At 44.2% G+C, this 23,570-nt stretch overlaps 1 protein-coding gene across 50 annotated transcripts in view; it reads right to left on the bottom strand.

Annotated features, from left to right (window-relative positions):
• Positions 1 to 23,570, bottom strand: part of TRDN (triadin) — a 1,152,170-nt gene that overhangs the window by 913,816 nt on the left and 214,784 nt on the right. For all 50 annotated transcript variants that reach the window (XM_075339946.1, XM_075339974.1, XM_075339964.1 and 47 more), the window contains 2 exons: positions 20,659 to 20,715; positions 14,712 to 14,771 (listed from right to left, as the gene is read on the bottom strand). In XM_075339946.1, coding sequence (XP_075196061.1) covers positions 14,712 to 14,771; positions 20,659 to 20,715 — 117 coding nt within the window. The remainder of the gene's footprint in view (positions 1 to 14,711; positions 14,772 to 20,658; positions 20,716 to 23,570) is intronic.

Raw genomic sequence — 23,570 nt, 5'->3', positions numbered from 1 at the left:
GTGGCTATTGGACTTTGCTATAGTCCCACTAGTGCAAAGACATTTGCAGAGCGCGTCTGCCTGCGTTGCACACTACAACTCATTCTAACCAAGCCATTATACTAGCAAACACTCAGTGTACCTAGTGGCATCCTATACGTGGCTATTGGACTTTGCTATAGTCCCACTAGTGCAAAGACATTTGCAGAGCGCGTCTGCCTGCGTTGCACACTACAACTCATTCTAACCAAGCCATTATACTAGCAAACACTCAGTGTACCTAGTGGCATCCTATACGTGGCTATTGGACTTTGCTATAGTCCCACTAGTGCAAAGACATTTGCAGAGCGCGTCTGCCTGCGTTGCACACTACAACTCATTCTAACCAAGCCATTATACTAGCAAACACTCAGTGTACCTAGTGGCATCCTATACGTGGCTATTGGACTTTGCTATAGTCCCACTAGTGCAAAGACATTTGCAGAGCGCGTCTGCCTGCGTTGCACACTACAACTCATTCTAACCAAGCCATTATACTAGCAAACACTCAGTGTACCTAGTGGCATCCTATACGTGGCTATTGGACTTTGCTATAGTCCCACTAGTGCAAAGACATTTGCAGAGCGCGTCTGCCTGCGTTGCACACTACAACTCATTCTAACCAAGCCATTATACTAGCAAACACTCAGTGTACCTAGTGGCATCCTATACGTGGCTATTGGACTTTGCTATAGTCCCACTAGTGCAAAGACATTTGCAGAGCGCGTCTGCCTGCGTTGCACACTACAACTCATTCTAACCAAGCCATTATACTAGCAAACACTCAGTGTACCTAGTGGCATCCTATACGTGGCTATTGGACTTTGCTATAGTCCCACTAGTGCAAAGACATTTGCAGAGCGCGTCTGCCTGCGTTGCACACTACAACTCATTCTAACCAAGCCATTATACTAGCAAACACTCAGTGTACCTAGTGGCATCCTATACGTGGCTATTGGACTTTGCTATAGTCCCACTAGTGCAAAGACATTTGCAGAGCGCGTCTGCCTGCGTTGCACACTACAACTCATTCTAACCAAGCCATTATACTAGCAAACACTCAGTGTACCTAGTGGCATCCTATACGTGGCTATTGGACTTTGCTATAGTCCCACTAGTGCAAAGACATTTGCAGAGCGCGTCTGCCTGCGTTGCACACTACAACTCATTCTAACCAAGCCATTATACTAGCAAACACTCAGTGTACCTAGTGGCATCCTATACGTGGCTATTGGACTTTGCTATAGTCCCACTAGTGCAAAGACATTTGCAGAGCGCGTCTGCCTGCGTTGCACACTACAACTCATTCTAACCAAGCCATTATACTAGCAAACACTCAGTGTACCTAGTGGCATCCTATACGTGGCTATTGGACTTTGCTATAGTCCCACTAGTGCAAAGACATTTGCAGAGCGCGTCTGCCTGCATTGCACACTACAACTCATTCTAACCAAGCCATTATACTAGCAAACACTCAGTGTACCTAGTGGCATCCTATACGTGGCTATTGGACTTTGCTATAGTCCCACTAGTGCAAAGACATTTGCAGAGCGCGTCTGCCTGCGTTGCACACTACAACTCATTCTAACCAAGCCATTATACTAGCAAACACTCAGTGTACCTAGTGGCATCCTATACGTGGCTATTGGACTTTGCTATAGTCCCACTAGTGCAAAGACATTTGCAGAGCGCGTCTGCCTGCGTTGCACACTACAACTCATTCTAACCAAGCCATTATACTAGCAAACACTCAGTGTACCTAGTGGCATCCTATACGTGGCTATTGGACTTTGCTATAGTCCCACTAGTGCAAAGACATTTGCAGAGCGCGTCTGCCTGCGTTGCACACTACAACTCATTCTAACCAAGCCATTATACTAGCAAACACTCAGTGTACCTAGTGGCATCCTATACGTGGCTATTGGACTTTGCTATAGTCCCACTAGTGCAAAGACATTTGCAGAGCGCGTCTGCCTGCGTTGCACACTACAACTCATTCTAACCAAGCCATTATACTAGCAAACACTCAGTGTACCTAGTGGCATCCTATACGTGGCTATTGGACTTTGCTATAGTCCCACTAGTGCAAAGACATTTGCAGAGCGCGTCTGCCTGCGTTGCACACTACAACTCATTCTAACCAAGCCATTATACTAGCAAACACTCAGTGTACCTAGTGGCATCCTATACGTGGCTATTGGACTTTGCTATAGTCCCACTAGTGCAAAGACATTTGCAGAGCGCGTCTGCCTGCGTTGCACACTACAACTCATTCTAACCAAGCCATTATACTAGCAAACACTCAGTGTACCTAGTGGCATCCTATACGTGGCTATTGGACTTTGCTATAGTCCCACTAGTGCAAAGACATTTGCAGAGCGCGTCTGCCTGCGTTGCACACTACAACTCATTCTAACCAAGCCATTATACTAGCAAACACTCAGTGTACCTAGTGGCATCCTATACGTGGCTATTGGACTTTGCTATAGTCCCACTAGTGCAAAGACATTTGCAGAGCGCGTCTGCCTGCGTTGCACACTACAACTCATTCTAACCAAGCCATTATACTAGCAAACACTCAGTGTACCTAGTGGCATCCTATACGTGGCTATTGGACTTTGCTATAGTCCCACTAGTGCAAAGACATTTGCAGAGCGCGTCTGCCTGCGTTGCACACTACAACTCATTCTAACCAAGCCATTATACTAGCAAACACTCAGTGTACCTAGTGGCATCCTATACGTGGCTATTGGACTTTGCTATAGTCCCACTAGTGCAAAGACATTTGCAGAGCGCGTCTGCCTGCGTTGCACACTACAACTCATTCTAACCAAGCCATTATACTAGCAAACACTCAGTGTACCTAGTGGCATCCTATACGTGGCTATTGGACTTTGCTATAGTCCCACTAGTGCAAAGACATTTGCAGAGCGCGTCTGCCTGCGTTGCACACTACAACTCATTCTAACCAAGCCATTATACTAGCAAACACTCAGTGTACCTAGTGGCATCCTATACGTGGCTATTGGACTTTGCTATAGTCCCACTAGTGCAAAGACATTTGCAGAGCGCGTCTGCCTGCGTTGCACACTACAACTCATTCTAACCAAGCCATTATACTAGCAAACACTCAGTGTACCTAGTGGCATCCTATACGTGGCTATTGGACTTTGCTATAGTCCCACTAGTGCAAAGACATTTGCAGAGCGCGTCTGCCTGCGTTGCACACTACAACTCATTCTAACCAAGCCATTATACTAGCAAACACTCAGTGTACCTAGTGGCATCCTATACGTGGCTATTGGACTTTGCTATAGTCCCACTAGTGCAAAGACATTTGCAGAGCGCGTCTGCCTGCGTTGCACACTACAACTCATTCTAACCAAGCCATTATACTAGCAAACACTCAGTGTACCTAGTGGCATCCTATACGTGGCTATTGGACTTTGCTATAGTCCCACTAGTGCAAAGACATTTGCAGAGCGCGTCTGCCTGCGTTGCACACTACAACTCATTCTAACCAAGCCATTATACTAGCAAACACTCAGTGTACCTAGTGGCATCCTATACGTGGCTATTGGACTTTGCTATAGTCCCACTAGTGCAAAGACATTTGCAGCACGTCTGCCTGCGTTGCACACTCCAACTAATTATAACTAAGTTGCATTGTCAGGGATATTTATTCTTTATTATTCTGCTGTTAATAAAGCTAGACCACCACTGCAATCTTCACCACCTCTCAATTTTTACTACCACATTTTCAGTCCACAATCTTGTCGCAATCAACATGAGTGGCAAAATGACAGATGCTGGTGGAAAGGGGAAGAGGCGTGGTGGAAAAGGCAAAAAAGGTTTTGTCCGTGGGGAAGGTGGCAAAGCTCCATTATCATCTGCTGAAGATAGACCATCTACCAGCAAAAGTAAGATGTCTACTACTTACCGTGGACAATCCGATGTGCTCCCTTTTTTACGGACACGAACAACAGGAAGAAAGGTAGATGATGGGCAAAAAAGGAAAATGCTTGAATGGATCTCAAGTGGTCCAACAAGTGCCCTCTCAGCCACTTCAAGTACCGCATCCAAAAAACACCAGTCCTCTGAGTTGTCATCCCAATCACACTTGATTTCTCCCAGCTCTGAAGTCTCCATCAGCCCTGCACAGTATGGTGGAACTGAGATGGCTGAGTCTGCAGAGCTGTTCAGTCACACTATAGCCTGGGAATCAGAGGTCTGCTCCCAAGCTACAGTGAGTACAGAACAGGAAATGGTCTGCAGTGATGCCCAGAACCTTTGTGACTCAGATTCAGGCCGTGAGGACCAAGTTTCTGAGCATAATGTTGACCCTTTGTCACAAACTGTAACACCTGTGGTTATAGACAATGAGGAACATACTGATGAAGATGAGACGCAGATACCCGATTGGGATGACAACTTAAATATTCCGTCAGGGCAAGAAGAGGCTCGGTCTGAGGGGGAGGGGAGTGCAAACACAACAATTGATGATGACGTTCTAGATCCCACCTACTGTCAACCCCCAGTCAGGCACTCGAGGAGGTCAACAGAGGCGGTGGAGGAGGATGCAACCGACGACGAAGTTACCTTGCGCCTTCCTGGACAGAGTCGGAGCACTGGTAGCACGTCTACAACTGCATCCTCAGCCACCACTCTGCCTATGAGCATTATTCGGGGTGGATCAACAGGTCGCATGGCCTCTAAGCCTTGCCTAGCCTGGTCCTTTTTTCACATCGAAAAAGATCGCCCAACTCATGTGATATGTAACATTTGTCATGATTCTCTTAGTAGAGGTCAAAAGCTCAGCAGTTTGACAACTTCTTCCATGAATCGTCACATGAATAAATATCATAAGTCCCGGTGGGAAGCTCACCGTGCTGCAATGCGGCCTAGCGGAGCGAACCATCCACCGCCCGCCCCTTCCACTGCATCCGCGCGCTCTTCATCTTCTAGGACTGTGGGGACAGCTGCCACACCTGTTTTTCCACGCAAAACTTCCACCACTGTAACCGCAACAGGCAGTTTGCTTGTAAGGTCGTCAGTTGGTTTGGAAGGGGAAACAAGTGAGTGTGTACAGCTCTCTCAGACATCGATAGCACCAACGTTGGATGAAGGCAACATCATGTCTCCGCCTGCACTTTCCTCACAAACCTGCATTTTTCCAGGGACACCCTACTCAACACCGTCTACACACAGCAGCCAGATCTCTGTCCCTCAGATGTGGTCAAATAAAAGGCCACTTCCTCCGACCCATGACAAAGCTAAGAGGTTGACTCTATCCCTCTGTAAGCTGTTGGCTACCGAAATGCTGCCTTTCCGCCTAGTGGACACACAGGATTTTAGAGACCTTATGTCTGTCGCTGTGCCCCAGTACCAGATGCCTAGTCGCCACTACTTCTCTAAGAAAGGTGTGCCCGCGCTACACCAGCATGTCGCACACAACATCACCGCTTCCTTGAGAAACTCTGTGTGTGAACGGGTGCATTTCACCACCGATACTTGGACCAGTAAGCATGGACAGGGACGTTACATGTCGCTGACTGGGCACTGGGTAACTATGGTGATAGATGGTGAAGGGTCTGCTGCACAAGTCTTGCCGTCCCCACGACTTGTGTGTCAATCCTCTGTCTGTCCAAGTTCCGCCACTGCTTCTGCATCCTCCACCTCATCTGGGTCCTCCACCTCCGCCCCAAGCCTGCCTGGTCAGGCCACCAGCGTTCTCACTGCGCAGAAGGAATCACGCACCCCTCATTACTATGCTGGCAGCAGAGCGCAACGGCATCAGGCGGTCTTTAGCTTGACATGTCTTGGTAATAAGAGTCACACAGCTGAGGAGTTGTGGTCAGCTTTGCGGTCCGAGTTTAATAAATGGTTGTCTCCACTCAAACTGCAGCCTGGTAAGGCCGTGTGCGACAATGCTGCAAACCTGGGTGCGGCACTTCGCCTGGGCAAGGTGACACACGTACCTTGTATGGCTCACGTGTTGAACCTTGTCGTGCAGCAATTTTTAACACACTATCCCGGCCTAGATGGCCTTCTGAACAGGGCACGAAAACTGTCAGCTCACTTCCGCCGTTCAAGCGCCGCAGCAGAGCGACTTGCATCGCTCCAGAAGTCTTTCGGCCTGCCGGTTCATCGCCTGAAATGCGATGTGGCGACACGCTGGAATTCAACTCTCCACATGTTACAGCGACTGTGGCAGCACCGCAGAGCCCTGGTGCAATACGTCATGACGTATAGCCTGGGCCAACGAGATGCAGAGGTGGGGCAGATCACCCTGATGGAGTGGTCTCAGATCAAGGACCTATGCACCCTTCTGCACAGTTTCGACATGGCGACGAATATGTTTAGCTCTGACAATGCCATTATCAGCATGACGATTCCAGTCATTTACATGCTGGAGCACACGCTAAACACTATTCGGAGTCAGGGGGTGGGACAACATGAAGGGGAGGAACTACAGGAGGATTCATATGCGCAAGGGACAACAACATCACGAAGGTCCAGACGTTCATCATCACCAACGCAGCAGGCATGGGACCATGGGGGACAGGGATCGACAAGGGCGCATAGTAGCAGGCGAAATGTTGAGCAAGGTGCAGGAGAACATGAAGAAATGGAGGACGAACTGTCCATGGACATGGAAGACTCAGCGGATGAGGGAGACCTTGGTCAAATTTCAGTTGAAAGAGGTTGGGGTCAGATGTCAGAGGAAGAAAGAACGGGTAGCACCTCTATGCCACAAACACAGCATGGACTTGGTCCGCATGGCTGCGCAAGACACATGAGTGCCTTTTTGTTGCACTACCTCCAACATGACAGTCGTATTGTCAAAATTAGAAGTGATGATGACTACTGGATTGCCACACTATTTGATCCCCGGTACAAGTCCAAATTTTGTGACATAATTCCAGCCATAGAAAGGGACGCACGTATGCAGGAGTATCAGCAGAAGCTGTTACTAGATCTTAGCTCGGCTTTTCCACCAAACAACCGTGCAGGTGCAGGGAGTGAATCTCCCAGTTGTAACTTGACAAACATGGGACGGTCTCGTCATCTTCAACAGTCTACCCGTACCAGTAGGACCTTTTCTGGTGCCGGTAACAGCAATGTTATGGAATCTTTTCATAATTTTTTTAGACCCTCTTTTGCAAGGCCACCAGAGACAACAAGTCTGACACATAGTCAACGGCTGGAGAGGATGATACAGGAGTATCTCCAAATGAACATCGATGCCATGACTGTGCAACTGGAGCCTTGCTCCTTTTGGGCTTCAAACCTACAAAAATGGCCAGAGCTCGCAACTTACGCCTTGGAGATTTTGTCGTGTCCAGCTGCCAGCGTTGTCTCTGAACGTGTATTCAGTGCTGCTGGGTGTGTGCTGACAGATAAGCGCACGCGTCTGTCCAGTGACAATGTGGACAGACTGACGTTCATCAAAATGAACAAGTCATGGATCCAGAAGGAATTTACTACCCCTGTGTCATCCTGGGGAGAGTAAATGCTTGTGGATTTGGAATGTGCTTGATGCAAATCAAAACATCCTGTTTGCAACTAGGGCCCAAGTGCTGCCACTGATGGGGTGGGTGTCTGTGTGGCCCAATTTTTGGAAAAAAGGGAGACTCCGCTTGGAGTAACCCTTGCTTACATTGTTTTTAAAAGAAGCCAAGATGAACAAGTCATGGGTCAGCAAAGACTTTGCTACCTACCCCGGTGTCATCCTGGGGACGGCTAAGAATAGCGTATTTTTGAATGTGCTTGATGCAAATCAAAACATCCTGTTTGCAACTAGGGCCCAAGTGCTGCCACTGATGGGGTGGGTGTCTGTGTGGCCCAATTTTTGGAAAAAAGGGAGACTCCGCTTGGAGTAACCCTTGCTTGCTGTGTTTTTAAAAGAAGCCAAGATGAACAGAGCTGGGATCAGGAAAGACTTTGCTACCTACCCCGGTGTCATCCTGGGGACGGTTAAGAATAGCGTATTTTTGAATGTGCTTGATGCAAATCAAAACATCCTGTTTGCAACTAGGGCCCAAGTGCTGCCACTGATGGGGTGGGTGTCTGTGTGGCCCAATTTTTGGAAAAAAGGGAGACTCCGCTTGGAGTAACCCTTGCTTGCTGTGTTTTTAAAAGAAGCCAAGATGAACAGAGCTGGGATCAGGAAAGACTTTGCTACCTACCCCGGTGTCATCCTGGGGACGGCTAAGAATAGCGTATTTTTGAATGTGCTTGATGCAAATCAAAACATCCTGTTTGCAACTAGGGCCCAAGTGCTGCCACTGATGGGGTGGGTGTCTGTGTGGCCCAATTTTTGGAAAAAAGGGAGACTCCGCTTGGAGTAACCCTTGCTTGCTGTGTTTTTAAAAGAAGCCAAGATGAACAGAGCTGGGATCAGGAAAGACTTTGCTACCTACCCCGGTGTCATCCTGGGGACGGCTAAGAATAGCGTATTTTTGAATGTGCTTGATGCAAATCAAAACATCCTGTTTGCAACTAGGGCCCAAGTGCTGCCACTGATGGGGTGGGTGTCTGTGTGGCCCAATTTTTGGAAAAAAGGGAGACTCCGCTTGGAGTAACCCTTGCTTGCTGTGTTTTTAAAAGAAGCCAAGATGAACAGAGCTGGGATCAGGAAAGACTTTGCTACCTACCCCGGTGTCATCCTGGGGACGGCTAAGAATAGCGTATTTTTGAATGTGCTTGATGCAAATCAAAACATCCTGTTTGCAACTAGGGCCCAAGTGCTGCCACTGATGGGGTGGGTGTCTGTGTGGCCCAATTTTTGGAAAAAAGGGAGACTCCGCTTGGAGTAACCCTTGCTTGCTGTGTTTTTAAAAGAAGCCAAGATGAACAGAGCTGGGATCAGGAAAGACTTTGCTACCTACCCCGGTGTCATCCTGGGGACGGCTAAGAATAGCGTATTTTTGAATGTGCTTGATGCAAATCAAAACATCCTGTTTGCAACTAGGGCCCAAGTGCTGCCACTGATGGGGTGGGTGTCTGTGTGGCCCAATTTTTGGAAAAAAGGGAGACTCCGCTTGGAGTAACCCTTGCTTGCTGTGTTTTTAAAAGAAGCCAAGATGAACAGAGCTGGGATCAGGAAAGACTTTGCTACCTACCCCGGTGTCATCCTGGGGACGGCTAAGAATAGCGTATTTTTGAATGTGCTTGATGCAAATCAAAACATCCTGTTTGCAACTAGGGCCCAAGTGCTGCCACTGATGGGGTGGGTGTCTGTGTGGCCCAATTTTTGGAAAAAAGGGAGACTCCGCTTGGAGTAACCCTTGCTTGCTGTGTTTTTAAAAGAAGCCAAGATGAACAGAGCTGGGATCAGGAAAGACTTTGCTACCTACCCCGGTGTCATCCTGGGGACGGCTAAGAATAGCGTATTTTTGAATGTGCTTGATGCAAATCAAAACATCCTGTTTGCAACTAGGGCCCAAGTGCTGCCACTGATGGGGTGGGTGTCTGTGTGGCCCAATTTTTGGAAAAAAGGGAGACTCCGCTTGGAGTAACCCTTGCTTGCTGTGTTTTTAAAAGAAGCCAAGATGAACAGAGCTGGGATCAGGAAAGACTTTGCTACCTACCCCGGTGTCATCCTGGGGACGGCTAAGAATAGCGTATTTTTGAATGTGCTTGATGCAAATCAAAACATCCTGTTTGCAACTAGGGCCCAAGTGCTGCCACTGATGGGGTGGGTGTCTGTGTGGCCCAATTTTTGGAAAAAAGGGAGACTCCGCTTGGAGTAACCCTTGCTTGCTGTGTTTTTAAAAGAAGCCAAGATGAACAGAGCTGGGATCAGGAAAGACTTTGCTACCTACCCCGGTGTCATCCTGGGGACGGCTAAGAATAGCGTATTTTTGAATGTGCTTGATGCAAATCAAAACATCCTGTTTGCAACTAGGGCCCAAGTGCTGCCACTGATGGGGTGGGTGTCTGTGTGGCCCAATTTTTGGAAAAAAGGGAGACTCCGCTTGGAGTAACCCTTGCTTGCTGTGTTTTTAAAAGAAGCCAAGATGAACAGAGCTGGGATCAGGAAAGACTTTGCTACCTACCCCGGTGTCATCCTGGGGACGGCTAAGAATAGCGTATTTTTGAATGTGCTTGATGCAAATCAAAACATCCTGTTTGCAACTAGGGCCCAAGTGCTGCCACTGATGGGGTGGGTGTCTGTGTGGCCCAATTTTTGGAAAAAAGGGAGACTCCGCTTGGAGTAACCCTTGCTTGCTGTGTTTTTAAAAGAAGCCAAGATGAACAGAGCTGGGATCAGGAAAGACTTTGCTACCTACCCCGGTGTCATCCTGGGGACGGCTAAGAATAGCGTATTTTTGAATGTGCTTGATGCAAATCAAAACATCCTGTTTGCAACTAGGGCCCAAGTGCTGCCACTGATGGGGTGGGTGTCTGTGTGGCCCAATTTTTGGAAAAAAGGGAGACTCCGCTTGGAGTAACCCTTGCTTGCTGTGTTTTTAAAAGAAGCCAAGATGAACAGAGCTGGGATCAGGAAAGACTTTGCTACCTACCCCGGTGTCATCCTGGGGACGGCTAAGAATAGCGTATTTTTGAATGTGCTTGATGCAAATCAAAACATCCTGTTTGCAACTAGGGCCCAAGTGCTGCCACTGATGGGGTGGGTGTCTGTGTGGCCCAATTTTTGGAAAAAAGGGAGACTCCGCTTGGAGTAACCCTTGCTTGCTGTGTTTTTAAAAGAAGCCAAGATGAACAGAGCTGGGATCAGGAAAGACTTTGCTACCTACCCCGGTGTCATCCTGGGGACGGCTAAGAATAGCGTATTTTTGAATGTGCTTGATGCAAATCAAAACATCCTGTTTGCAACTAGGGCCCAAGTGCTGCCACTGATGGGGTGGGTGTCTGTGTGGCCCAATTTTTGGAAAAAAGGGAGACTCCGCTTGGAGTAACCCTTGCTTGCTGTGTTTTTAAAAGAAGCCAAGATGAACAGAGCTGGGATCAGGAAAGACTTTGCTACCTACCCCGGTGTCATCCTGGGGACGGCTAAGAATAGCGTATTTTTGAATGTGCTTGATGCAAATCAAAACATCCTGTTTGCAACTAGGGCCCAAGTGCTGCCACTGATGTGGTGGGTGTCTGTGTGGCCCAATTTTTGGAAAAAAGGGAGACTCCGCTTGGAGTAACCCTTGCTTGCTGTGTTTTTAAAAGAAGCCAAGATGAACAGAGCTGGGATCAGGAAAGACTTTGCTACCTACCCCGGTGTCATCCTGGGGACGGATAAGAATGGCGTATTTTTGAATGTGCTTGATGCAAATCTAGCTGTGAAGTGTACAACTGGGGCACAACTGCTGCCACTGAATGGGTGGGTGTGTGTGGGGCCCAATTTTTGGAAAAAAGGGGAGACTCCGCTTGGAGTAACCCTTGCTTACATTGTTTTTAAAAGAAGCCAAGATGAACAAGTCATGGGTCAGCAAAGACTTTGCTACCTACCCCAGTGTCATCCTGGGGACGGCTAAGAATAGCGTATTTTTGAATGTGCTTGATGCAAATCAAAACATCCTGTTTGCAACTAGGGCCCAAGTGCTGCCACTGATGGGGTGGGTGTCTGTGTGGCCCAATTTTTGGAAAAAAGGGAGACTCCGCTTGGAGTAACCCTTGCTTGCTGTGTTTTTAAAAGAAGCCAAGATGAACAGAGCTGGGATCAGGAAAGACTTTGCTACCTACCCCGGTGTCATCCTGGGGACGGCTAAGAATAGCGTATTTTTGAATGTGCTTGATGCAAATCAAAACATCCTGTTTGCAACTAGGGCCCAAGTGCTGCCACTGATGTGGTGGGTGTCTGTGTGGCCCAATTTTTGGAAAAAAGGGAGACTCCGCTTGGAGTAACCCTTGCTTGCTGTGTTTTTAAAAGAAGCCAAGATGAACAGAGCTGGGATCAGGAAAGACTTTGCTACCTACCCCGGTGTCATCCTGGGGACGGATAAGAATGGCGTATTTTTGAATGTGCTTGATGCAAATCTAGCTGTGAAGTGTACAACTGGGGCACAACTGCTGCCACTGAATGGGTGGGTGTGTGTGGGGCCCAATTTTTGGAAAAAAGGGGAGACTCCGCTTGGAGTAACCCTTGCTTACATTGTTTTTAAAAGAAGCCAAGATGAACAAGTCATGGGTCAGCAAAGACTTTGCTACCTACCCCAGTGTCATCCTGGGGACGGCTAAGAATAGCGTATTTTTGAATGTGCTTGATGCAAATCAAAACATCCTGTTTGCAACTAGGGCCCAAGTGCTGCCACTGATGGGGTGGGTGTCTGTGTGGCCCAATTTTTGGAAAAAAGGGAGACTCCGCTTGGAGTAACCCTTGCTTGCTGTGTTTTTAAAAGAAGCCAAGATGAACAGAGCTGGGATCAGGAAAGACTTTGCTACCTACCCCGGTGTCATCCTGGGGACGGCTAAGAATAGCGTATTTTTGAATGTGCTTGATGCAAATCAAAACATCCTGTTTGCAACTAGGGCCCAAGTGCTGCCACTGATGGGGTGGGTGTCTGTGTGGCCCAATTTTTGGAAAAAAGGGAGACTCCGCTTGGAGTAACCCTTGCTTGCTGTGTTTTTAAAAGAAGCCAAGATGAACAGAGCTGGGATCAGGAAAGACTTTGCTACCTACCCCGGTGTCATCCTGGGGACGGCTAAGAATAGCGTATTTTTGAATGTGCTTGATGCAAATCAAAACATCCTGTTTGCAACTAGGGCCCAAGTGCTGCCACTGATGGGGTGGGTGTCTGTGTGGCCCAATTTTTGGAAAAAAGGGAGACTCCGCTTGGAGTAACCCTTGCTTGCTGTGTTTTTAAAAGAAGCCAAGATGAACAGAGCTGGGATCAGGAAAGACTTTGCTACCTACCCCGGTGTCATCCTGTGGACGGCTAAGAATAGCGTATTTTTGAATGTGCTTGATGCAAATCAAAACATCCTGTTTGCAACTAGGGCCCAAGTGCTGCCACTGATGGGGTGGGTGTCTGTGTGGCCCAATTTTTGGAAAAAAGGGAGACTCCGCTTGGAGTAACCCTTGCTTGCTGTGTTTTTAAAAGAAGCCAAGATGAACAGAGCTGGGATCAGGAAAGACTTTGCTACCTACCCCGGTGTCATCCTGGGGACGGCTAAGAATAGCGTATTTTTGAATGTGCTTGATGCAAATCAAAACATCCTGTTTGCAACTAGGGCCCAAGTGCTGCCACTGATGGGGTGGGTGTCTGTGTGGCCCAATTTTTGGAAAAAAGGGAGACTCCGCTTGGAGTAACCCTTGCTTGCTGTGTTTTTAAAAGAAGCCAAGATGAACAGAGCTGGGATCAGGAAAGACTTTGCTACCTACCCCGGTGTCATCCTGGGGACGGTTAAGAATAGCGTATTTTTGAATGTGCTTGATGCAAATCAAAACATCCTGTTTGCAACTAGGGCCCAAGTGCTGCCACTGATGGGGTGGGTGTCTGTGTGGCCCAATTTTTGGAAAAAAGGGAGACTCCGCTTGGAGTAACCCTTGCTTGCTGTGTTTTTAAAAGAAGCCAAGATGAACAGAGCTGGGATCAGGAAAGACTTTGCTACCTACCCCGGTGTCATCCTGGGGACGGATAAGAATGGCGTATTTTTGAATGTGCTTGATGCAAATCTAGCTGTGAAGTGTACAACTGGGGCACAACTGCTGCCACTGAAGGGGTGGGTGTGTGGGGCCCAATTTTTGGAAAAAAGGGAGACTCCGCTTGGAGTCACCTTGCGGTGTTTTACATGACTTTAGAAGGGCGTGCCATGCCTATATCTGTGTGTCCTCCTCTTTTTCCTTGTCCAGCTGTTTTGTTTTCGCATGAGTACATGTCCTTGTCACTTTCCCATGTGTTTGTGTTGTGTTGTGAGTTGTTTGTCACCTTTTGGACACCTTTGAGGGTGTTTTCTAGGTGTTTTACTGTGTTTGTGATTGCCTGCCATTGTTTCCTATGGGCTCGAGTTCGGTTCGTCGAACGTTCGACGAGCCGAACTCGAGCCAGACCCCCCGTTCGGCGAACCGCCTCGAGCCGAACCGGGACCGGTTCGCTCATCTCTAAAGGTAAGGTGATTTTCTGGATTTATTTTCTCATTTTGTCTCTCATAGTTGTGGTCTACCTATGCTGTCTATTACAGGCCTCTCTCATCTGTTTAAGTGGGAGAACTTGTACAATTGGTGGCTGACTAAATACTTTTTTTACTCACTGTACATGTGTATATTTCACTAACTCAAACATGATATAGTTTTATTCTCTGAGCTTTAAAAAGTAACATTTATTAGATGCACACTAAAGTATTTTTACCTGTGATTTGGTTCTACTTGTCAACACTTGGAATTGGAAATTTAAAAAAATCTAACTTAAAAATATTTATTTTAGACTTATGTCTTATTACAGAGAGCCATAATATGTATTTTTGTTTGTTGGTTGCATTTTTCAAGCATCCATATCCTGCTAGGTACCCTTTACACAAATCCAAGTATTTATGTAACCACCATACAAAGTTGTGTTTTTATCAACAATCATCTCAAATAAATGACAAACTTCAATGCATTCCGTGTTTCAAAGTCATTTTAAAAGAAACATCATACAGTAACACATATAGTGATATTGTGTTTGCAATATGGAACCAGGTACATCAATTTGCTTGGTACATGAGCTAATATATATATCGCTATTAACCACAACTACCTTTTGCTTGGACTTTTTTCTGTGGCTTTTCCTTTTCTTCTGGCTTTTCCTTTGTTGCCTCTGTAACATATCAAACATATATTATTAGTAGAGTAACACAATCATACAGTATCTACAATAGAATGAAAAATTCCTTCCTACGAAAAATGTGTGTCCTTATATAAGCTACAGATGCTAATCCATAACTTTGCCCTTGGACAACTTATCTTCCCCACATTATTAGGTTACAGGCAATTTTCATATAATTATTATTATTTTTATTATTATTATCATTCGTATTTATTTATAGAGCACCATTGATTCCATGGGGTTGTACATGAGAAGGGGTTACTTACAGAATACAAATACAAGTTACAATAGACAGACTAGTACAGAGGGAAAAGGACCCTGCCCTTGCGGGCATACATTCTATAGGATTTTGGGGAGGAGACAGTAGGTGCTTGTTTTCTATGCTTAGCATGTATGCCAGCATACATTTTAGAGGGTTGTCCAGCATAGAAAACCCATTTTTATTATTCTTTCCAGGCTATTGTGACGTAATATAATGGGTCCCACTAGTCAATCTTCTCATCTCTTGGCCAGACTCTTGTGGATTAATAAAGAGCATCTCTCGTTCTGGAGTACCTTTGCTGTCCTGAAATTAAGAGATAACTTATAATTTAATTGGATACATTGTATTGCTTAACCTCTCCATTAGGGAAGTTAACCTCTACTTTAGGGAAGTCCCTCAATGATCAACTGTAATCTGTATGAAAACTGGGAAGATTTCCTACAGATTACAGCTAATCATTGGGGGAGTCATAGTAGTAGGACACTATTAACCTTTTTGTTGTTATTTGACTCTAACAAGATATGATTGTTTCAAGTGAAGAATGCTTTTAAGTATAGGGTTTATTCACCCAGTGAAAGGTAAGGGTACCGTGTCACTAAACGACGTACCAGCGATTCCGACCACGTTTTGACCTGGTCAGGATCGCTGGTGCATCGCTACATGGTCGCTGGTGAGCTGTCAATCAGACAGATCTCACCAGCCACCAGCGACTCCTGTAATGATGCTGCCCTTGGTAACCAGGGTAAATATCGGGTAACTAAGCAAAGCGCTTTACTTGGTTTCCCGATATTTACCCTGGCTACCAGCGTACATTGCTTAGCGCTGGCTCCCTGCACACGTAGCCAGGGTACACATCGGGTTACTAAGCAAAGCGCTTTGCTTAGTTACCCGATATTTATCCTGGCTACGTGTGCAGGGAGCCAGCGCTAAGAGGTGTACGCTGGTAACCAAGGTAAATATTGGGTAACTAATTAAAGTGCTTTGCTTAGTTACCCAATATTTACCTGGTTACCAGCGTACACTGCTTACCACAGAGTCGGTGCTCGTCAAACACGCCGATGTGTCCTGCACAGCGGCAGACCAACGAGCAAAAATTTAACCTGAAAAGTGTGTAACGATCAGCGATTTCACTGCAGGGGCCAGGTCACTGCTTAGTGTCACACGCAGCGAGATTGCTGATGAGGTCACTGGTACGTCACAAAACCTGTGACTCAGCAGCGATCTCGCTAGCGATCTCGCTATGTGTGAAGTACCCCTTAAGGAATACCTTTCCTTTTAAGCCTTAGCAAGGTCATTGTTCATGGTATTCCACTAAATCATACTCAGTAAAATAATGTTTACCATGTGTACAAATCAGCTTTTCCCTACATCCCATACATCAGAGGGAAACAGCATGGTGTGAACAGAGCTAAAATCAAACTTGGTAAAACAAAAAGCAAATTATAAAAGTGGCTTAGTTTTGATATGCAGCATTGTTGAGATCCAGTGGTATGATATCAATTGACTGGTTCATATTAAAAATCTACTGGTTTATCCTAATGAAAGAGGAGCCTTCACAACATATTAAACTGGCTACAACACATGACAAAGAGGCTGACATACTGAATAAAATGTAGCTTTTCATTTTATTTCTCCTTCTGTTATGCAATACAGTGGCTTGTAAAGTTTAGAGTAAATGTTCTTTTCAACATTAACAGAGATTCTTCTCAGAGGGCATTTTTTTTCCCTGTATGACTTTGCCCAATCATAAGCAGTAAACATCACAAAGGGGGAGGTGGAAGCACATGCCCCCAGATACCAGAGAAGATCTAAACAGACCTTCTCACTGTGATCTGGTAAGACTCATGTCTAACCATGTCACACTAAGATCTCATTGCTGGCATTTACTGTCATTAAAATTGCAGAGATAGTAGAAAAGCTGTGATGTGTATCATTACATATAATGCTCTGCATGTATGCCAGTCATCAGGAATAATGTTCTGTTTGAAGGTGTAGATTAAGAGATAGAGAGGTGTATGTAACATGATATTTGTATTCTTCAGTTATGCTAGTGATATAGAAGGGTTAATAGTTTCTCTATTTCTTTATTAAAGATATTTTATTTCATTAGTAAGTATATCTGGTGGTAGTTCATAGTCATAGAGCCTTCGGAATTAGAGACAAGCTCAAGGATTATTATTGTCTCTAAATGTTCTTCTTATCTTCTTCTTATCTCATATGCATGACTCTACATTTTTGTTTTGCTAAAACTTAAAGGTCAAATGAGCAATTTGTAAAGTCCAGCTAGAAGCCTTATTTGCAATATCACATTGATCTGTAAATGGTATAAATAAACTGTACCTTAGCTAAATAAACAGAAAATTGATCATGCTCACATGGATGCAGGTCTTTTTCTCCGAGCGTTCGATCTTGATTAGGTCTGAAGAGGCCTAATTCACAGGACCTCACTGGTGATCCCATAAGCTGACTTGTGACAAAACAGAACAGCTACAACACTAGTTATTGAGAAATTATTCTCTGATGTCTGTGATAGATGCCAAATAGTGATGAGTGAGCAGTAAGATGCTCAAGTGCTTTGTGCTCGAATAAACCAGGTTGGACACTCGGATGGACTTGATTCTTGTTCTGAGTGTAATGGAAGTCAAAAAAATGCTTGAGTTTCCCATTGACTTCCATTATACGTGGTACATGAGTCAAGCCCATCCGAGAGTCCGATCTGCTCTTTTCTAGTGCAAAGCACTCGAGAATCTTAGTGCACACTCATCACTAATGCAGAGCATTACACACAGCATAGATTTTTTTTCCACTATGTGACACTGTTCATTTATGATTGAGTAATGTCATATGGCGGAAAAGTAAATGCCACAAAGAATCTTTATATTTTCCCTTTCAATCAAGGGGGTATTAACAAAATACTCTTGACAAGCCAATATCTCTGGAAACAAAGAGATGAGGAGAAATGAATAAAAAAAACTGCTTTTCATTCAGCATGTCAGCCTCCTTATCAAGATGTAGCTTGTCTAGCATAAACAAAATGGGGAAAAGTTCTCTTTAGAGAAGAAGCAGAAGTTAGTTTCACCTTGGCAACATGAGGGTTGAAAATGTAACCTTAATTGAAATAATAATAATAATAATAATAATAATAATAATAATAAATGAGCAAGCTGATCCTCCTTATATCTAATATAACATTCTGGATAGAGATGAAGCACTCTGCTGTGTGACATTCTTATATAAATGCTTATTACAGCCCTGCAACTTGAATTCTTTCCAAATTATCAGCTTTATTGATGATGAAATAAAGTTATGATGGATGGCTCTCTTCAGCAATGTCATATATTAAATATGCTAATGTTCAATTACTGATATAGCATGTACATTCACCCTTTAGTAATTATGCGGTTTACTAATGCAACAGAAGCCATGATTATTGCGGCTTACTGAAAAGCACATGTACTCTGCCCTTAGGTTAACCTGCAGTAATATATGAGGGATTTGCACTTAAAGCTATTGCATAATATAAAAGTAATGTTAGAATTGCTCATTTTACGAGTGAGAACACCTGATAAAATGCTCGTAAGGCTGCAGGGAATGTGAATACCCGAATAAGACATTAAAAATCTGTAAATATTAGGCTGCGGCTGCCTGTGCAGTAGCCTATATTACGACTATAGCTGCCATAATTAGTGATGAGTGAGCACTACCATGCTCGGGTGTCAGTGCTTGTTAAGAGCAGGTGGACGCTCAGAAGGGCATACTCAGAGCACCCAGTATAATGGAAGTCAATGGAGAACTAGAGCATTTTTTTTTTCTGGGAAATGTTAAAAAATGCTAAAGTTCTCCATTGACTTCCATTATACTCGGGTGCTTGAGTCGCACCAATCCAAGCATCCAACTGCTCATTACAAGCACTGACCACCCGAGCATGGTAGTCCTTGCTCATCACTAGTCATAACATAATCCCAGTCTACCAACCAAAAGGCACAGAGGCCATTAGAACTTCTAATTGAGGCACAGATTTTAAGCCATCAGGTCCTTATCTAAGGTCAGTACAGTCATGCACACATGCTTACTTGAAATTGCATGTGTTTACACTTTAGCCTGAGGCATACAGCAATTTTTGAGGCCTATTAGCCTTCCAGCTATTACATTATTAAAAGGAAATGGTTTTGTCACAACCCTTACCAATAATATACACAAGTATGACATGCCCTGTTGCTATCTGTTCTTTATTAGTTGCTAAGACTCTAAAGGGTACTTTACATGCTGCGATCTCGCTAGCGAGATTGCAAGCGATTGTACCTGCCCCAGTCGATTGTGCGACACGGGCAAATCGCTGCCCATGCAGCACAACCTCGCTTACTCCCATCACATGCACTTACCTGTCCTGTGACGTCGCTCTGGCCGGCGATCCGCCTCCTTTCTAAGGGGGTGGTTCGTGCAGCGTCATAGCGATGCCACATGGCAGGCGCCCAATAGAAGCAGAGGGGCGGAGATGAGCGGGACGTATCATTCCGCCCACCTCCTTCCTTCCGCATTGCCGGTGGACGAAGATAAGGAGATGTTCGTCGCTTCTGCGGTGTCACATACAGCGATGTGTGGTGCCACAGGAACAAGGAACAACATCGCTAATAAGCAGAGAATGATTTTTAGTTTCAGGACGACCTCTCCGCGGCAAACAATTTTGACCATTTTTGTAATCGTTTAAGGTCGCTCGTACTTGTCACACACTGCGATCTCGTTAATGATGCCAGATGTGCGTCACAAACACCATGACCCTGACGATCATTCATTAACGATATTGCAGCATGTAAAGCCCCTTTATGTGTATTGACCTGCATAGGTTACACGTACTAGATGTAGCATCATTGATTATACAGTTTGCAGACATGGGCGAACCTGAACTGTAAAGTTCAGTATCTGTAGTGGACATTATTGTCTATGCCTAGTTCCCAAACATGGATTTCTCAGAGAATTCTGTGTTAATGTTTGGGTTCAATCAAACAAATATGAGGCTAGGGGGCTGTAAAAGGAAGCAAAATGAGGATTAACGTAGGAAAATTTTACTTACCGAATTTCTACGCAAGCCCAACAGCTAGCTGTACATTCATCTATCTCTAATTGTATGCATACATAATTGTTGTTTTTTGCTTTTAATGTTTTATTGCATACACAGCTGCATTACAGTATATTTTATGATTTTTTTTTATGGTATTACTGTCCTTACCTGGTTTCTGATTGTCCCCCTAATTTAAGAGTCTTTGCTTAACATTTTAACCTTGTATGTTGCTATTTTAAATGAACTAATAAAACATTGTACTTTTATGTTGGTTAATTGGCATGTTCTAATTATCCCTGGTGGATGTCAGGCTTTATATATTAAAATATGTTTTCAAAAGGAAACAAAATTCATTCTGGGACAGGAAATTTTTGGGATCATTAGACAGCATAAAAAGTGGCATATAAGTAAGGGAAATATGTGCCATACTATCAGATGGGCGGCAGAATTAGAGATATTTTAGAAAATTAGTTCTCCTCCCCTAAAAAAAGGCAGAATTTTGGAAAATAATAAACACCTTAGAGTTTACACAGGAAATGCTGTTGCCAGCTACTAACCTTTGGTTACAGATTTCTTTTCAGCCTTTTCTTTCTTTGGTGTTTCTTTTGGTACGGCTGAAATACAGCAGATATAGTTCTAATAAGCACAGCGTTTTCTGAAGAAATCCAAAGATTGCTCATGGCCTTATGGCCTCGGCTCAGTAATTAGATCCGTCAATCATCCTTGCGTAAACCAAAAAACACTGTCTACATGGCTGGTTTCATGGGTTTTCCAGGACACACACACGCAGCTTCCTTGAGCTGCAGAATCAGCCAAATATATTTAATTTCCATTTACATTCTCTGACTCATAGAAATATATATATATATATATATATATATATATATACTATATATATATATATATATATACACAGTATATTCTATCACAGTGTTAATATTATGATCACAGTCTGATGAAAAAAGTTTGATGCGAATGAAAGAAAGAAGTTAGAGGGTATATAGAGGCACTTAAATATTCAAAGTAATTGCAGAGGCAATAAAAGGGTAATATAAGTAAGACGGTGGACGCTGAATATTTTTAAAGATCCTTATAAAGTGAACTAGTTATAAAACTCAAGTTGCAAGCGTTGTAGGTGTTACAGTATCTTACGGTGATTCTGTCAAGCAATATTCCCCCTAGCTACCTGGAAAGTAAAATATTATAGGAAATTTTTAATGAGAACAGGAGATTTTGAACATGAACATTTCCAGATCGCTGCACTCACTGCTGTTATATACACAATTGCTTTTGAATTGATGATGACAATTTTTTTTTGTTTTTTTTTTAAAGAGAATATAAAAGGTTTCCCCCACATTGGTAATTTTGGTAGAACTGAACCTGCAATAATGGGCATAAAGCGCCACATGGGGGGGGGGCAAGAATAATAATAATGTGAAACTATACCTCTCTAAAAAGTATGACATATCATGATAATTACTTTTGGTATATATTAATTATATTTTGATATTTCAGGTAGTTACCTGCCTTGCTCTTAAAACAGCACATGCTTTAAGTGTACCTTCATATATGTAAAAAGACAATTATATTATCAGATCGTGCACAATATTTGTCTTTGGTGGTTTTTTTTTATAAAATTCTGTATTTAGAAAGCTTTTAATTGGAACTTGTATTCACATAATGACATTAGTTAAATTCGGTTTTATGTTAATATATTTTTAAAGGAGAGAGAGACAATTAGCACAGGAGGGGACAGCGTCAGATGAATGCCAGCACACTAGCTAGTCACCACAATGATAATCCCCAGGTGATAGAGCATTCACTTATTTAGTTTAACCCCTTAGTGATGGAGCCAATTTTGAACCTAATGACGAGGACAAATTATTTAAATCTGACCAGTGGAATTTTGGCGAAAATTTAGCAGTTTTCAAACTTCCATTTTTAATTTCTGTAAACCAATTAGTTATGTTGTATAAAGTATTCAATAAATAATATTTTGCTTATGTCTACTTTACATCTTCATGATTTTTCAAACGTCACTTTATTTTGTTAGGATGTTATAAGGGTTAAATTTAAATAAGGTTAAATAAAGGGTTAAAGCAGCAATTTCTCATGTTTTCAAGAAGTTTACAAAAGCTTTGTAATAGGGACCTATTCAGATTTAAATGGACTTTGAGAGGTCCGTATTGGAAACTCCCCAAAATTGATGCCATTTTAAAAACCGCACCCCTTAAATAATTCAAAACTGCTGTCAGGAAAGTATTTAACATTCAGGTGTGCCACAGGACTTAATGCAAAATGGAATAAAAAATATATATTGTAGTTTTACTCTGTTTCTTCAGCCCAAATATTTTCATTTTTACCATTAAGATGACAAAATAAACCTCAAAATGTATTACCCAGTTTATTCTGACCTCTGTTTGGACATAAAGCAGCATGTGTGGTACACAATGGAAATTATCAGCTTGTGGAAGACAGTATTGCGAGGGTAGCTTGTAGCAGACAGTATGGAGAAAGGGCACTATATGGGGCAGTAAGGAGATAGGGATTATATAGTGGAACGTATGGATAGAGACACTGTGGGCTGCAGCATAGAGAGAGATTGGCATCCTGTGGGGGACAGTATGTAGAGAGTGTACTATGTGGGGGGCAGCATGGAGAGGGGCCACAATTGTGGGGGTTAGTATGGATAGGGACCCTGTGTGGGGAATAGTATGATGAGGGAGCACAATACGGGGAATGATGTGGAGAGTTGGAACATCAAGCGGACTGTATAATGGAACGGCAGTTTGTAGGGGATAGTATACAGAGGGGCAGTGTAGGAGGATAATGAAAATGGAAGCAGTGTAGAGAGGGTAAAAAATGAAGAAGGGACAGCATGAAGTGGGGATGGTGTGGAGGCCTTATTTTATAATGGGACAGTTTGGTTATAGTTCATAAGGGTGGACAGTGTGGTAAACATAGTTCATAAGAGCAGACTGTGTTGTGTTTTTATTTCATAATATGGACTGTGGGAGTTATAGTTCATAAGAGAGGACAAAACTGCTGTCATAGTGCTTAAGGGAGGATGTTTTATAGGAAAGGACAGTGTGAGGGTCATATTTTGCACAAGGATCACAGTGAGGTGTTACGAGGGGGACCCGGGGAAGCGTGCCAAGATGGGAAATGGACAGCTTCCGCCGGTCAAGGTCCACTGTGCGGTGTAAGGGACCGCTGCTATGGTCAGGAAAGAGTGAGCGGGTTGCTGCTAGTGATCGTCTGGAACGTCACAGACGATCTATGTACACCAGTCCGCCCTAACCCGTGAGGGTTGTATGGCTCGGGGCTTCTCGTACGGTGTACCTGTTGCACGGGGACGCACAGAGGTGCCTACACACGTGTGCCAGCGGGAGTCACAGGAATATGGCACGGGGGTAGCACAGAGGTGCCCACGCACGTGTGCTTCAGAAACCAAGTGAGTCCGACAGAG

The sequence above is a fragment of the Anomaloglossus baeobatrachus genome, chromosome 3 (genome assembly GCF_048569485.1).
Source record: "Anomaloglossus baeobatrachus isolate aAnoBae1 chromosome 3, aAnoBae1.hap1, whole genome shotgun sequence".
NCBI classification, from domain to species: domain Eukaryota; kingdom Metazoa; phylum Chordata; class Amphibia; order Anura; family Aromobatidae; genus Anomaloglossus; species Anomaloglossus baeobatrachus.
The sequence above is the reverse complement of the archived record's forward strand: the minus strand, read 5'-3'. Positions and strand labels throughout refer to the sequence as shown.